Here is a 14,721-nt window from a genome sequence, read left to right as displayed (position 1 = left end):
TTATGTTTGGATAAAGTTTTCTTTACTCTAATACATTTTTGTGTACGTTAGTTAAATTAACTAAACCCGAGGAAAAAAATATGCTCAAATGAAGCATAAAGATTAACTAAATTCGTGTCTTCCACAAAATAGTTCAGAATTTCTTTAAATTTGTAAATTTTACCAAAAATGCGTCCATCGTGAACTTCGTATGTCACTAAAGACATTCTTGCAATTTTGAACTCCAAGTTTTTTCTTCAAACTACAAAATTTTCTTTAACAAGTGAAAAAACTTAGTTATGTCTAATAAATTTTCTTGTATTTGTCAAAAAATATTTACTTATTTTTATGACATCGGCGTGATGCCAACGTTTGTAATACTGTTTAGTTAAAATTTTCTACAAATATTCAAAATTTTCTAAAATTAACCGAAAGTTTTCTTCCTGGTGGGTTCACTGTTTTTTCAGTGCAATTGCTTCATAAAGGGGGATACGGTCAAAATTTGGTAAAGGGAAAACGCGTGTAAATCGGTGAAATCGTTTATTTAAAAAATCAAATTAAATTTCTTTTTCAAGTTCAATTAGTATAAAATTCAGGAAAAATATTCAGTTAGGCTTTCGCTTTTCCAAATCCGAATTGCCGGGCCTCACGCTTGACACCTGCCACCAGATTTTGTACAGCCACCTTGTCCACCTTCTTCGCCGCAGAAAGCCGGTTTGCCTTGAACTGCTGCTCGTCCTTAGCAGTTTTTTTGGTCTTCTTTAGGTTCCGCTTGACAATAGCCCAGTATTTCTCAATTGGGCGGAGCTCTGGCGTGTTGGGAGGGTTCTTGTCCTTGGGAACCACCTGCACGTTGTTGGCGGCGTACCACTCCATGGCCTTATTACCGTAATGACAAGATGCCAAATCCGGCCAAAACAGTACGGAACAACCGTGTTTCTTCAGGAAAGGCAGCAGACGTTTATTCAAATACCTTTTCACGTAAATTTCTTGGTTGACAGTCCCGGAAGCTATGAAAATGCTGCTTTTCAAGCCACAGGTACAGATGGCTTGCCAAACCAGATATTTCTTTGCGAACTTTGACAGTTTTATGTGCTTGAAAATATCTGCTACCTTTCCCCTGTCCCGGAAGCTGCTTGTAGTCGGCTTTGACGTAGGTTTCGTCGTCCATTACCACGCAGTCAAACTTCGTCAGCATCGTCGTGTACAGCCTCCGGGATCGCGCTATGACCGTCGTATTTTGTTTATCATCGCAATTTGGATTCACTAACTTCTTGTAAGTCGATAGTCCGGCTCGTTTTTTGGCTCGATGCACGGTTGTAGACGATACAACCAGCTTATTTGCGGCATCTCGGAGAGAGAGGTTAGGGTTTCGCTTGAAACTACCGGCAACTCTCTTTGTCGTCTCAGCGGCTTCCGGTTTTCGATTTCCCCCCGATCCAGACTTCCTGGCTGTCGACAAACGTTCCCCAAACACTTTAATTACATTTGTAACGGTTGATTTGGCAAATTTTAGCGATTTTGCCAGCTTTGCGTGCGCGTAGCTCGGATTTTAGCGATGTGCGAGCAAAATTTTGATACGCTGCTCTTCTTGCTTGGACGGCATTTTGACAACTGAAGAGTGAATTCCAAAATCAAAATAGGAGCAACATTCTACACACACACACACCTTCAAAATGAGGGGTGTTCAGGTTTTTTAAATGCAAAATTGAAAGAAATACGTCAAGTTTATATTGACCAAATTTTGACCGTATCACCCTTTAAAACGAACCTCGTTTTCTTTTCTTGTAGAATATTTGGACTTTTTTCGATCTTTACACGAACTATGACTTCTTAGGTTCTTGTTTACAAAAGGCAGCAGTTTGAAAAGCTTACGAATTTTGTTGGAAAAATTGTGCAACGCATAGAGGCAAATTGAGGGCATTTTCAGCACTGACAACAAACAAGATCGCGGCGAACAGTGTTACATCTTTATTTATTTTTGTATTTAAAAATATTTTGTTTAAAAATTCCAGCCCTTGACACATTTTGTTAACACCGGAACATATGGAAAACATATTTTTCTATCCGTGTAGTCATAGGTTCTGGTTTCGTTTTTTATCGTGATAAATTTTTATATCATAAGACTTCAAAATATGGTGGAGGGCATATAAGCTGGTTAAATTAACATCTTGCCATGTCTTATTGCTAAAATAATTGTTGCTCCAACAATTTGAAGTATTTTTGTTTATTTAAAATATCAAATATAATGAAAGGCGTTTATTAAAGCGTTAATTAAATTATTTGAAATGTGAATAATAAATTATATTTTTATTATGCACATGCAGACTAAATTGTGTTAAGTTTTACAGTTTATTGTTAACAATAATATTTAAAGTGCATTACTTTTTTGCGCATCTTTTAAATGCGGCCATTTGCATTGCAAACTTTACATAACCATAAAAAAATTACAATATAAACCAACATACTTTGAAACCAGGTTTGCAAAAAAAATTTAACCTTAGAGAAAACTAAACTTTAACCTTAGAGAAAAAAAAACCGTTTATAAACAATAATCAAACGGAGCTGCTTTCGGCTTCAACGAAACTCATCTACTCTCCATAATGGATTTGAAGCTTCGTGATGTAGCAAATCTTCAATAATCTTACGAACGTCAAAAAAGCTTCAAACAGACGATACTTTAATTTTTTTGAATCGTAATAAAAGACAGACATTCAGAACTGGTTGCGTGGTGTATGTCGGAGATATAAAATCTGGAATAATATTAATCCTTGGAAAATAGGGATACAATTAAAATTGGTATAAAGATCTTTCTGAAGGATATACCAGTCTTACATATTTCTTTGATCAAAATAACGAGAGGTCACAAATACAAATTCACTTTATAATAAATATATACGGCCGTAAGTTCAGCCAGGCCGAATCTTATGTACCCTCCACTATGGATTGCGTAGAAACTTCTACGAAAGACTGTCATCCACAATCGAATTACTTGGGTTGTGGTATCTTAAAACTTCTTAACATCGTTTTCTAAATTGTGAGTTAGTCCATACGTGGTATATATTAGTTATGTTATGTATGGTAAGTCTACAAATAATTACGAATCGACATGGACTTTTGCACGGTACGTAGAGAGCCAGAATTGAAATATGGTTGTCGCTTATATGGGGGCTATATAGAAACTTGATATGGACCAATTTTTGTGTGATTGGGAATCGATTTATCTGAGGGCTATATATAACTATAGACCGATATGGACCTAGTTAGGCATGGTTGTTAACGGCCATATAGTAGCACAATGTTCCAAATTTCAACTGACTCGGATGAAATGTGCTCCTCCAAGAGGCTCCAAAACCAAATCTCGGGATCGGTTTATAGGGGGGCTATATATGATTATGGACTGATATGGACCACTTTTGGCATGGTTGTTAAATATCATATACTACCAACACGTACCAAATTTCAACCAGATCGGATGAATTTTGCTTCTCCAAAAGGCACCGGAGGTCAAATCTGGGGATAGGTTTATATGGGGGCTATATATAATTATGGGCTGATAGGAACCAATTAATGCATGGTTGTTGGACACCATATACTAACATCACGTACCAAATTTCAACCGAATCGGTTGAATTTTGCTCTTCCAAGGGGCTCTGGAGGTCAAATCTGGGGATCGGTTTATATGGGGGCTATATATAATTATGGACCGACTTCGACCAATTTTTTGCATTGGTGTTTGTGGCCATATATTAACACCACGTACCAAATTTGAACTGAATCTGATGAATTTTGGTCTTCCAAGGGGCTCCGGAGGTCAAATCTGGTGATCGGTTTATATGGGGGCTATATATAATTATTGACCGATGTGGACCAATTTTTGCATGGTTGTTAGAGATCATGTACTTACACCACGTACCAGATTTCAGCCCGATCGGATGAAATTTGCTTCTCTTAGAGGCTCCGCAAGCCAAATCTGGGGATCGGTTTATATGGGGGCTATATATAATTATGGACCGATGTGGACCAATTTTTGCATGGTTGTGAGAGACCATATACTAACACCATGTACCAAATTGCAACCGGATCGGATGATATTTGCTTCTCTTAGAGGCTTCACAAGCCAAATCTGGGGATCGGTTTATATGGGGGCTATATATAATTATGGACCGATGTGGACCAATTTTTGCATGGTTGTTAGAGACCATATACTAACACCATGTACCAAATTTCAGCCGGATCGGATGAAATTTGCTTCTCTTAGAGGCCTCGCAAGTCAAATTTGGGGGTCCGTTTATATGGGGGCTATACGTAAAAGTGGTCCGATATGGTCAGTACCATCTGACCTACATCAATAAAAACTACTTGTGCCAAGTTTCCAGTCGATAGCTTGTTTCGTTCGGAAGTTAGCGTGATTTCAACGGACGGACGGACGGACAGGCTTAGATCGACTCAGAGTTTCACCACGACCCAGAATATATATATATATATATATATATATATATATATATATATATATATATATATATATATATATATATATATATATATATATATATATATATATATATATATATATATATATATATATATATATATATATATATATATATATATATACTTTATGGGGTCTTAGCGCAATATTTCGATGTGTTACAAACGGAATGACAATGTTAATATACCCCCCATCCTATGGTGGAACATTGCTTAGATCGACTCAGAATTTCACCACGACCCTGAATATATATACTTTATGGGGTCTTAGAGCAATATTTCGATGTGTTACAAACGGAATGACAATGTTAATATACCCCCCATCCTATGGTGGATGGTATACAAATACAGATGTATCCGTACATAATCTCCGGGTGTCTTTATATATGTGGTCTACGGCTCAACGGTAGCAAATATGTTCATGTTGACTTTGCAAAAATTACCTCAAGATACAAACCCCTAAAAATAGGCAATGGACAAATGCCTTTTACAAACTCAGCAATCAGTATCTTGTATAAAAAATCTGAACACCCCTCATTTTGAAGGTGTGTGTGTGTGTAGAATGTTGCTCCTATTTTGATTTTGGAATGCACTCTTCAGTTGTCAAAATACCGTCCAAGCAAGAAGAGCAGCGTATCAAAATTTTGCTCGCGCATCGCGAAAATCCGCTAAGACGACAAAGAGAGTTGCCGGTAGTTTCAAGCGAAACCCTAACCTCTCTCTCCGAGATGCCGCAAATAAGCTGGGTGTATCGTCTACAACCGTGCATCGAGCCAAAAAACGAGCCGGACTATCGACTTACAAGAAGGTAGTGACTCCAAATCGCGATGATAAACAAAATACGACGGCCAAAGCGCGATCCCGAAGGCTGTACACGACGATGCTGACGAAGTTTGACTGCGTGGTAATGGACGACGAAACCTACGTCAAAGCCGACTACAAGCAGCTTCCGGGACAGGAGTTTTATATGGCAAAAGGAAGGGGAAAGGTAGCAGATATTTTCAAGCACATAAAACTGTCAAAGTTCGCAAAGAAATATCTGGTTTGGCAAGCCATCTGTACCTGTGGCTTGAAAAGCAGCATTTTCATAGCTTCCGGGACAGTCAACCAAGAAATTTACGTGAAAGAGTGTTTGAATAAACGTCTGCTGCCTTTCCTGAAGAAACACGGTTGTTCCGTACTGTTTTGGCCGGATTTGGCATCTTGCCATTACGGTAAAAAGGCCATGGAGTGGTACGCCGCCAACAACGTGCAGGTGGTTCCCAAGGACAAGAACCCTCCCAACACGCCAGAGCTCCGCCCAATTGAGAAATACTGGGCTATTGTCAAGCGGAACCTAAAGAAGACCAAAAAAACTGCTAAGGACGAGCAGCAGTTCAAGGCAAACTGGCTTTCTGCGGCGAAGAAGGTGGACAAGGTGGCTGTACAAAATCTGATGGCAGGTGTCAAGCGTGAGGCCCGGCAATTCGGATTTGGAAAAGCGAAAGCCTAACTGAATATTTTTCCTGAATTTTATACTAATTGAACTTGAAAAAGAAATTTAATTTGATTTTTTAAATAAACGATTTCACCGATTTACACGCGTTTTCCCTTGACCAAATTTTGACCGTATCACCCTTTACCCTGGATTCAAAATTAAATTAGGAAATTCATATTGACAAAAAGTGCGAAGAACTAAATATTAAATACCGCAAGTTCAACTGGTTAATCGGGAGAATTCTGTCCTCTTCACAGATAATAAACTCTGAATACACACAAAAATAATGATCTGAAAAAAAAAATATCACCAAAATATTCCCAATTAAAAAGTTAATTGAAGTTGAAAACTTTTTCAATAAAAAATTAATTGATACTGTTAATATATTTATCAAACTACAAACATTAAGTCAATGATTGAAATTTTTTAAATTTTCAACCAAAAATTTAATTGATACAATTAACGTTTTAATCAAAATTTAATTGAATCAATCAAAAAATTAATTAATTTAATAATTTACTAATGAACTCAATTAATTTTTTAAACAAGTATTTCTTTGATGCTCAATTAAAACTGTGATTGGTACTATTATTTTCGTGATTGAAGAAATTTCAATTAAAAAATTAATTGGATCAATTAATTTTGTGATTGAATCTGAAAAATATTTGTTTGTGTGTATGAACGAAATAGGGACATCCACCGGCAGACTTAAAAATGAACACAATCAACGAGGAGAGCTCTAGATTTGCAGAAAAACATCTTATCCGCCTACAGAACCATACTCTTTCTTGATTAATAACACAATACTCTGTACGATAATTATAAATAAATATTTATTGCTTAAAACTTAAACTAAATAATTTTGTTTATAAAATAAATTAATCTTACAACTATTTCGAATACTTGCGATAGCTAAATACGCTATTTTCATGATCCTCTGACCAATAATCTCGTATCATATCGGCTGCCTTTTCACCAATCATAAATGAGACTGCATTGGTGTGACAGGTGGGTGGGAAGGGTATAATACTGGTATCAACCACCCGTAGTCCTTGAATACCATGGACCTGTAATTTGGCATTAACCACTGTGGTCTTATCCGTTTCTGGACCCATACGACAAGTGGCTACCTGATGATGTAATGTATAAGACATGACACGTATCGAACAACGCCAGTAGTCATCCGATCCAAATGAATGATCTTCACATCCAGGTACGGGTATATCATGTAAACGAGCTCCTAGTTTTTGTAAAGCAGGCATTTGAGTTATTCGAATAACCTCCTTAATTCCTTGCAAAATGAATTCAATATCTTCGGGATTTTTGAAAAATTTCGGATCTATTCGAGGCCATTCCAAAGGATTACGATTATGAAGCCATAAACGACCCACCGACTTGGGGTGGAACTGCATGACAAGAAAGCTAAAATGATCTTTCTTGCTATGATACAAAGGCTCATAGACTTTGGTGTATATCTCTCGACGGAAATTTGCACCTTGAAGAAGACCTGTCCCCTGGTCAGAAGCCAAACTGCCGGCTACGGTAATGAATTCTACATCAGGCATATCGCTGGGTTCCTTAGAATTGGGAGTCTTGGCAAATGTTAAGGCTTCCACTCCACCAATGGATGAGAGTGGTGTTGAGGGATTGCCATTTAGAAAATCCACAAATAAATCAACTGTGAGGTCAGGAATATAGAATGTCTGGCCTGTGGTATTTGTAGTGAAAGTGGGTCCAAAATGACACATATGATCATACATAAGCTTGCCTACTGGCAATTCTTTAACTATAGGTATCCTAATAGCCTCGAGATTGTCCCTAGGACCTATGCCAGAAAGCATAAGAATTTGTGGCGAATTAAAAGCTCCAGCCGAAAGAATTACCTCTTTCCTTGCCTTGACGGTGTAAACATTGCGACCATATAGCACTCGTACCCCATAGGCCTGCTTCGACTGCGGGTCAATCAAAACCTTAGTAACTCTAGCATTTGTCACTATATGTAAATTTTTCCTTTCATATCTAATCGGTTGGATATAAGCTGAAAATGCACTATGTCTTCTTCCATTTTTGGTATTGGCCTGAACATATGACGCTCCCATTTGTGATTCACCATTATAGTCTGTAAGTTTATGACCTGCTTCTTGGGCAGCATCTAGATATGCCTGAATAGAATAAGAACGATATTTGACATCTTCTACATTCAAAGGTCCCGAATGATTATGGTACGGCGATCTATCCAAACCTGCCAGATGAGCATTTTCCGATTTAAGGAAATAAGGCAAGACTTCATCATAAGACCATCCTTCATTGCCAAATTCTGCCCATCTATCGAAGTCTCGTCGATTACCACGATTGTAGATCATATAGTTAATGGAGCTGGTGCCACCCAGTATCTTGCCCCTGGGCAGGGCACATTGATTGTTATTCATGCCTTTGCAGGAGTGTTTTTGTGGGACCGATTTATAGCCCCAATTTGAATGGGTTCCCTGAAAATAGGCTGAAGCCAAAGGTATTTGATGTGGCACAGTTTCAACACTACCCGCTTCAATGAGATACACCTGCCATCTGGGATTTTCGGAGAGACGATTAGCCAAAACACAACCAGCTGGACCAGAGCCAACAATAATGAAATCAAATTCGGCATTCTGACGAGGTGCTGAAACACAATGAAAGACATGGAGGTAATATTCACAAAATATATGAAAATAAAATAATTTAAATAAAATTTAAATATAAATTTTTAAAATAATGAAATAGATGAACTAAAGATGTCCTATTCCTGATTCAGCTTGGCTGAAATAGAGTTTTCCCATGGAAATCCTTATTCAGTCAGATTGAATTAATGATTTCCCGAGAAAACCCTTATTCAGCCAGGGTGAATTAAAGTATGTCCATGGTGAAACTTATTCAGCCAACCTAAGTCACATTCACCAATGTGGTATCACAATGGACTGAATAGGCTAAGTGAGCCTGATACATCGGGCTGGCTCCTAACCTATCCTAAGTCACATTCTTAAAGCTCAGTGTCAATTTTCTCATGGAAAACCTTATACAGCGTAATATAATATTTTTTCAATGGAAACTCTTATTAAGTTTCAGGCAAATAAATTTTATTTTGGAAAACATTATTGAGCCAGGCGGAAACAAACTCTCCTATGGAAAACTTAATTAAACAGCCAGGCTGAATGATGGTTTTCCTATGGGAAAACCTTATTCACCCAAGCTGAATTATCTTTTTCTTATGGGAAACCCTATTCAGCCATTCTGAATTAAAGTTTTCCTGTTGAAAACCTTATTCAGCCAGGCTAAACTAAATTTTCCCTATAGAAAACCATTTAATTTGCAGTTTAATTAAAAATTTCTTATGAGAAACTTTATGCAGCCATGCTGAAATTGTGTTCTTCTTCTGGAAAACTTAATTAAACCAGGCTGAATTAAAGTTTTTCTATGAAAAACATCAATCACCCCAGCTGAATTAATCTTTTCTAATGGGAAAACCTTATTCACCCAAGCTGAATTTTCTTGGCTTATTCACCCATTCTGAATTAAAGTTTTCCTGTTGAAAACCTTATTCAGCCAGGCTAAACTAAATTTTCCCTATAGAAAACCATTCAATTTGCAGCTGAATTAAAAAATTCTTATGAGAAACTTTATGCAGCCATGTTGAAATTGTGTTCTTCTTCTGGAAAACTTAATTAAACCAGACTGAATTAAAGTTTTTCTGTGAAAAACATCAATCACCCCAGCTGAATTAATCTTTTCTTATTGGAAACCTTATTCAGCCATTCTGAATTAAAGTTTTTCTGTTCAAACCCTTATTCATCCAGGCTGAATTAAAGTTTCCCTACAGAAAACCTTATGATTCCAGCAGAATTAAAAATTAATTTTGAGAATCTTTATGTAGCCCTGTTGAAATTGTGTTCTTCTTCTGGAAAACTTAATTAAACCAAGCTGATTTATAGTTTTCCTATGAAACATCACATTCGCCCCAGCTGAATTAATTTTTTCTTATGGGAAACTTTATTCAGCCATTCTGAATTAAAGTTTTTCTGTTCAAACCCTTATTCAGCCATGCTGAATTAAATTTTCCCTACAGAAAACCTTATTACAGCAGAATTAAAAATTTATTTTGAGAATCTTTATGTAGCCAAGCTGAAATTGTGCTTTTCTTCTGGAAAACTTAATTAAACCAGGCTGAACGTCAATCACCCCAGCTGAATTAATCTTTTCTTATGGGAAACCTTATTCAGCCATTCTGAATTAAAGTTGTCCTATGGAAAACCTTATTCAGCTTTATCAGCAAGGCTGAATATAAGTCTTCCTGTTGAAACCCATATTCATCCAAACTAAATCGACTTTAACACATCACTTTCCGTATTTCCAACCATGTTACTCGCTTATCCTTATTTTTTTGTAGCTTATTAAGCCAGGTTCGAGTAATGTTTTCCTATGTAACATCTTATTAACTCAGTCGGAATTAAAATTTCCTATGGAAAACCCTATTCAGCCAGACTAAATTAAAATTTTCTTATGGGAAAGTTTATTAAGTCTGGCTGGATCTAAGTTGTCCTATTGAAAATCTTACCCATCGCTGCTGAATTAAAATTTGCTTACGGAAAGCCAAATTAAGCTAGGCTGAATTAAATTTTTCCTCCGGTAACTTTTAATCAGTCAGGTTGAATTAAAGTTTTCCCATGGAAAACCTTTATCTGACATGTGGAATTAAAGTTTACCTATGGGCAAACTATTCCACAAGACTAAGTTGACTTTAATACTTTTCTTTTTGTATTTCCACACTTGTCAACCATTCATTCTTAAAGATTTCCTATGGAAACCCTATTGAGCCAGGTTACATTAAAGATTTTCTAAGGAAAACCTTATTCAGCCGGGCAGAATTAAAGATTTCCTATGTAAATCCTTATTCAGCTAGGACAAATTGAAGTTTTCCTATGGAAAACCATGGATATAGCTATTTATCCACACTGAAAAAAGTTTTCAAACTTGTCCTGTACTATTTTTTTAAGTTTAATGGAAATTCTTATTCAACCAGGCTGTTTTAAAGGTTTGCTATTAAAAACCTTTTTCGGCCAAGTTGAACTGAAGTATTCCTATGTGAAACCTTATTCAGCCATGCGGAATTAAAGTTTGCCTATGGGGAAACTTATTCACCCAAACTAATTTGACTTAAACGCTTCACTTTTCTTATTTCATCACTTGTAATTCAATATTTATTTAAGTTTTCCTATGGAAAACCTTATTCAGCCAGGCTGAATTAAATTTTATTCAGCCAGGCTGAATTACAGATTTCCTATGGAAAACCTTATTCAGCTAGGCTAAATTAAAGTTTTCTTATGGAAAACCTTATTCAGCTAGGCTAAATTAAAGTTTTCTTATGGAAAGCCTTATTCAGCTAGGCTAAATTAAAGTTTTCTTATGGAAAACCTTATTCAGCTAGGCTAAATTACAGTTTTCTTATGGAAAACCTTATTCAGCTAGGTTTAATTAAAGTCTCTCTATGGGAAGCCTTATCTAGCCATGCGGAATAAGGCTTCCCATAAAGTTTTCTTATGGAAAACCTTATTCAGCTAGGCTAAATTAAAGTTTTCTTATGGAAAACCTTATTCAGCTAGGCTGAATTAAAGTTTTCTTATGGAAAATCTTATTCAGCTAGGCTAAATTAAAGTTTTCTTATGGAAAACCTTATTCAGCTAGGCTAAATTAAAGTTTTCTTATGGAAAACCTTATTCAGCTAGGCTAAATTACAGTTTTCTTATGGAAAACCTTATTCAGCTAGGTTTAATTAAAGTCTTCCTATGGGAAGCCTTATTTAGCCATGCGGAATAAGGCTTCCCATAAGGTTTTCTTATGGAAAACCTTATTCAGCTAGGCTAAATTAAAGTTTTCTTATGGAAAACCTTATTCAACTAGGCTAAATTACAATTTTCTTATGGAAAACCTTATTCAGCTAGGTTTAATTAAAGTCTCTCTATGGGAAGCCTTATTTAGCCATGCGGAAGTAAAGTTTGCCCATGGGTAAACTTATTCAACAAAACTAATTCGACTTTAACGTTTCACTTTTCGTATTTTCACCCTTTTCCTTCACTATTTTTTTTTTTTTAAGTTTTCCTGTGAAAACCCTTATTCAGCCAGGCTGAATTAAAGTTTTACTATGGAAAATCTTATTCAGCCACGCTGAATTAAAGTTTTACTTTGGAAAACCTTATTCAGCCAGGCTGAATTAAAGTTTTACTTTGGAAAACCTTATTCCAGTGGGCCAACTTTACTTTAACTCTTCACATTGTATATTTCCACACTTGTCATTCACTTATACTTGGCACATTCCTCTAGACATGTAACCGGCTTACATCGATCTTTTAAAGAATTCCTTTTTAAATTTCTGTTTTTAGTTTTGTAACTCTTCCTTATTACCCACCATCATTATAGTACTTCTGTCGCAAAAAATTATGCAATCCTAGATTCATGGTCTCCGCTGTTTTGAATATATCCAGATTTGATGATCCAACTTGAAGCACTGCAATTAGTGCCAGTGCACTTAGAACCCTTCCATTCGTGGCCATTACCAACTTCCTGGTAAACTGGTTTGATGAAAATGTTGTCTTGGTATCCAAACCACCGCCAAACTCTTAAGGTGTAGTTACTTAGGCTGATCACTTACAAATGCCAGTAGTGAATTCTGTTAATGGATAAAGTCTTTGGTTCTGATGGTAACTGGTTTTTATGGTCTTCCCTCTTTTTCTTAGAATGAAGCGTTTTTATGGATACAACGGGAACAATGATGAAGTTAATAAAGAAATTCTTTATGTTTTTATTTGTGACACATTTTTCTTTTTGTATGTCACAAAAGGGGAGCCGTAGTGGATTGATACTGTTTGAAAGCTAAAGATGATTTGAAGCGAAAATCCATGGAATTTGGAAAATTTTGTTTACAAATTTGGTTTTGCCTCACGGCTTCGATATCATTGCCAAATATTATATTGAATAATCGGAACACTTTTGCTTTCATTTGTATTAAATAAAAAAATTTTTGGTTTCTGTTTTTAGCAGAAAATTACATAGACTTCACCCCTACATATTTCGCTTCCCCATTCGTAGAGAGGTTTGTTAAGTAATCTGCTTGCATACCGCTATGAAAGAAGGTTGGAATAGGACAGCCTAATCGAATTTTGGATTATGTTATTATCATTTCTCATCTGTTTAGGTTTTGTAATCTGTCACTATTATTAGATTATAATTATGGTATTTTTTTATCATTGAAAATATCACAGTAAGGGGGAAATGTATCTGTCCAATAGATACGTTTGTATTGGATGTATATGCTACCCGAACTGGGAAGTACCATGTATTTGAGCTAGATTTTGGATATTTGTAAGTAGATAACTTTGACAAACTTATGTTAGGTTAGGTTAGGTTAGGTTAGGTGGCAGCCCGATGTATCAGGCTCACTTAGACTATTCAATCCATTGTGATACCACATTGGTGAACTTATGTTATTATCTACCATAAACTAAAATATTTAGGTTTGACCGCAGTCGAGCAAAATGTTTACAACTCCGACTCCAGTAAAATCTTTAGACTCCGACTCCTCAGCCCAGGAATGAGATCCGGATTTTGATGGTCGTTGTGCGGTAAAAATGAAGCGAGAAACCTGATGTTTAAGCCATTATGGGAGCCACCGTGGTGCAATGGTTAGCATGCCCGCCTTGCATACACAAGGACGTGGGTTCGATTCCTGCTACGACCGAACACCAAAAAGTTTTTCAGCGGTGGATTATCCCACCTCAGTAATGCTGGTGACATTTCTGAGGGTTTCAAAACTTCTGTAAGTGGTTTCACTGCAAGGTGGAACGCCATTCGGACTCGGCTATAAAAAGGAGGTCCCTTGTCATTGAGCTTAACATGGAATCGGGCAGCACTCAGTGATAAGAGAGAAGTTCACCACTGTGGTATCACAATGGACTGAATAGTCTAAGTGAGCCTGATGCATCGGGCTGCCACATAACCTAACCTAACCTAACCTATCGGGCTGCCACATAACCTAACCTAACCTAACCTAACCTAAGCCATTATTGGCTGACGCGTGCTGAATACTATGGTGCTGAGTCCTGTGGGAATGTCCCTGTTCCGCGCCCGAAGTGTATGTTTGCCCGTTACTTCAAGACTGTCTTTATTTTAACACTCGGTCGAAGAATACGAACGGGGAGCGACCATCGGCCGTTTCCGCGTTCCCACCATTACAAACGGCGCTTGAGCTTTGGTGGCCAATCGAAAGTATATATTTTCAACTGACCTCTTTGGCAAGTAAACCCGATCAATTTGTTTCTTCACAAACTGCTTTATTTGGAAGGACTTCTCATGGGAGAAAAGCAAATGCAGTAGCTGTCTACTTTTGTGCAACAAACGCATTGCATCGATGGGCTCTTGCCCTTTCTGGAACTTCAAAGACCAAGCTCATTTTTCAATATGCATCCATTCTCACGATATGGTCAGCTCACGAGCAAGTTTTCTGTGAAGGCTTCAATTTTTATCACAAAAAAGTTGTGTTACAAAATTTTTTATTTCTGCACAATCTTCAATCATACTTCCTTCCTGGCTTTATGCTTTAAAAAATATTTTTAGGTTTCGAAGTAAAAATGTAAGTCCGACGCAATGTCGAAAATAATAGATTGGCTGATAAGTACCCGGTCTAACAAAGAAAAACACATTTTTTTGTCAAAATTCGTTTTTATTATTCAACATAGTTCCCTTCAAGAGCG

At 36.7% G+C, this 14,721-nt stretch overlaps 1 protein-coding gene across 1 annotated transcript; it reads right to left on the bottom strand.

Moving 5' to 3' along the window:
• Positions 1–6,758: 6,758 nt before the first annotated feature.
• Positions 6,759–12,613, bottom strand: LOC142229219 (glucose dehydrogenase [FAD, quinone]-like). The gene is made up of 2 exons (XM_075299760.1): positions 12,381–12,613; positions 6,759–8,603 (listed from the first exon to the last, which is right to left on the bottom strand). The coding sequence occupies exons 1-2, from the start codon at positions 12,523–12,525 to the stop codon at positions 6,838–6,840; spliced, it is 1,911 nt and encodes a 636-aa protein (XP_075155875.1). The 5' UTR covers positions 12,526–12,613; the 3' UTR covers positions 6,759–6,837.
• Positions 12,614–14,721: the final 2,108 nt, after the last annotated feature.

Source organism: Haematobia irritans, chromosome 3, assembly GCF_050003625.1.
Source record: "Haematobia irritans isolate KBUSLIRL chromosome 3, ASM5000362v1, whole genome shotgun sequence".
Classification (NCBI taxonomy): domain Eukaryota; kingdom Metazoa; phylum Arthropoda; class Insecta; order Diptera; family Muscidae; genus Haematobia; species Haematobia irritans.
The sequence above is the reverse complement of the archived record's forward strand: the minus strand, read 5'-3'. Positions and strand labels throughout refer to the sequence as shown.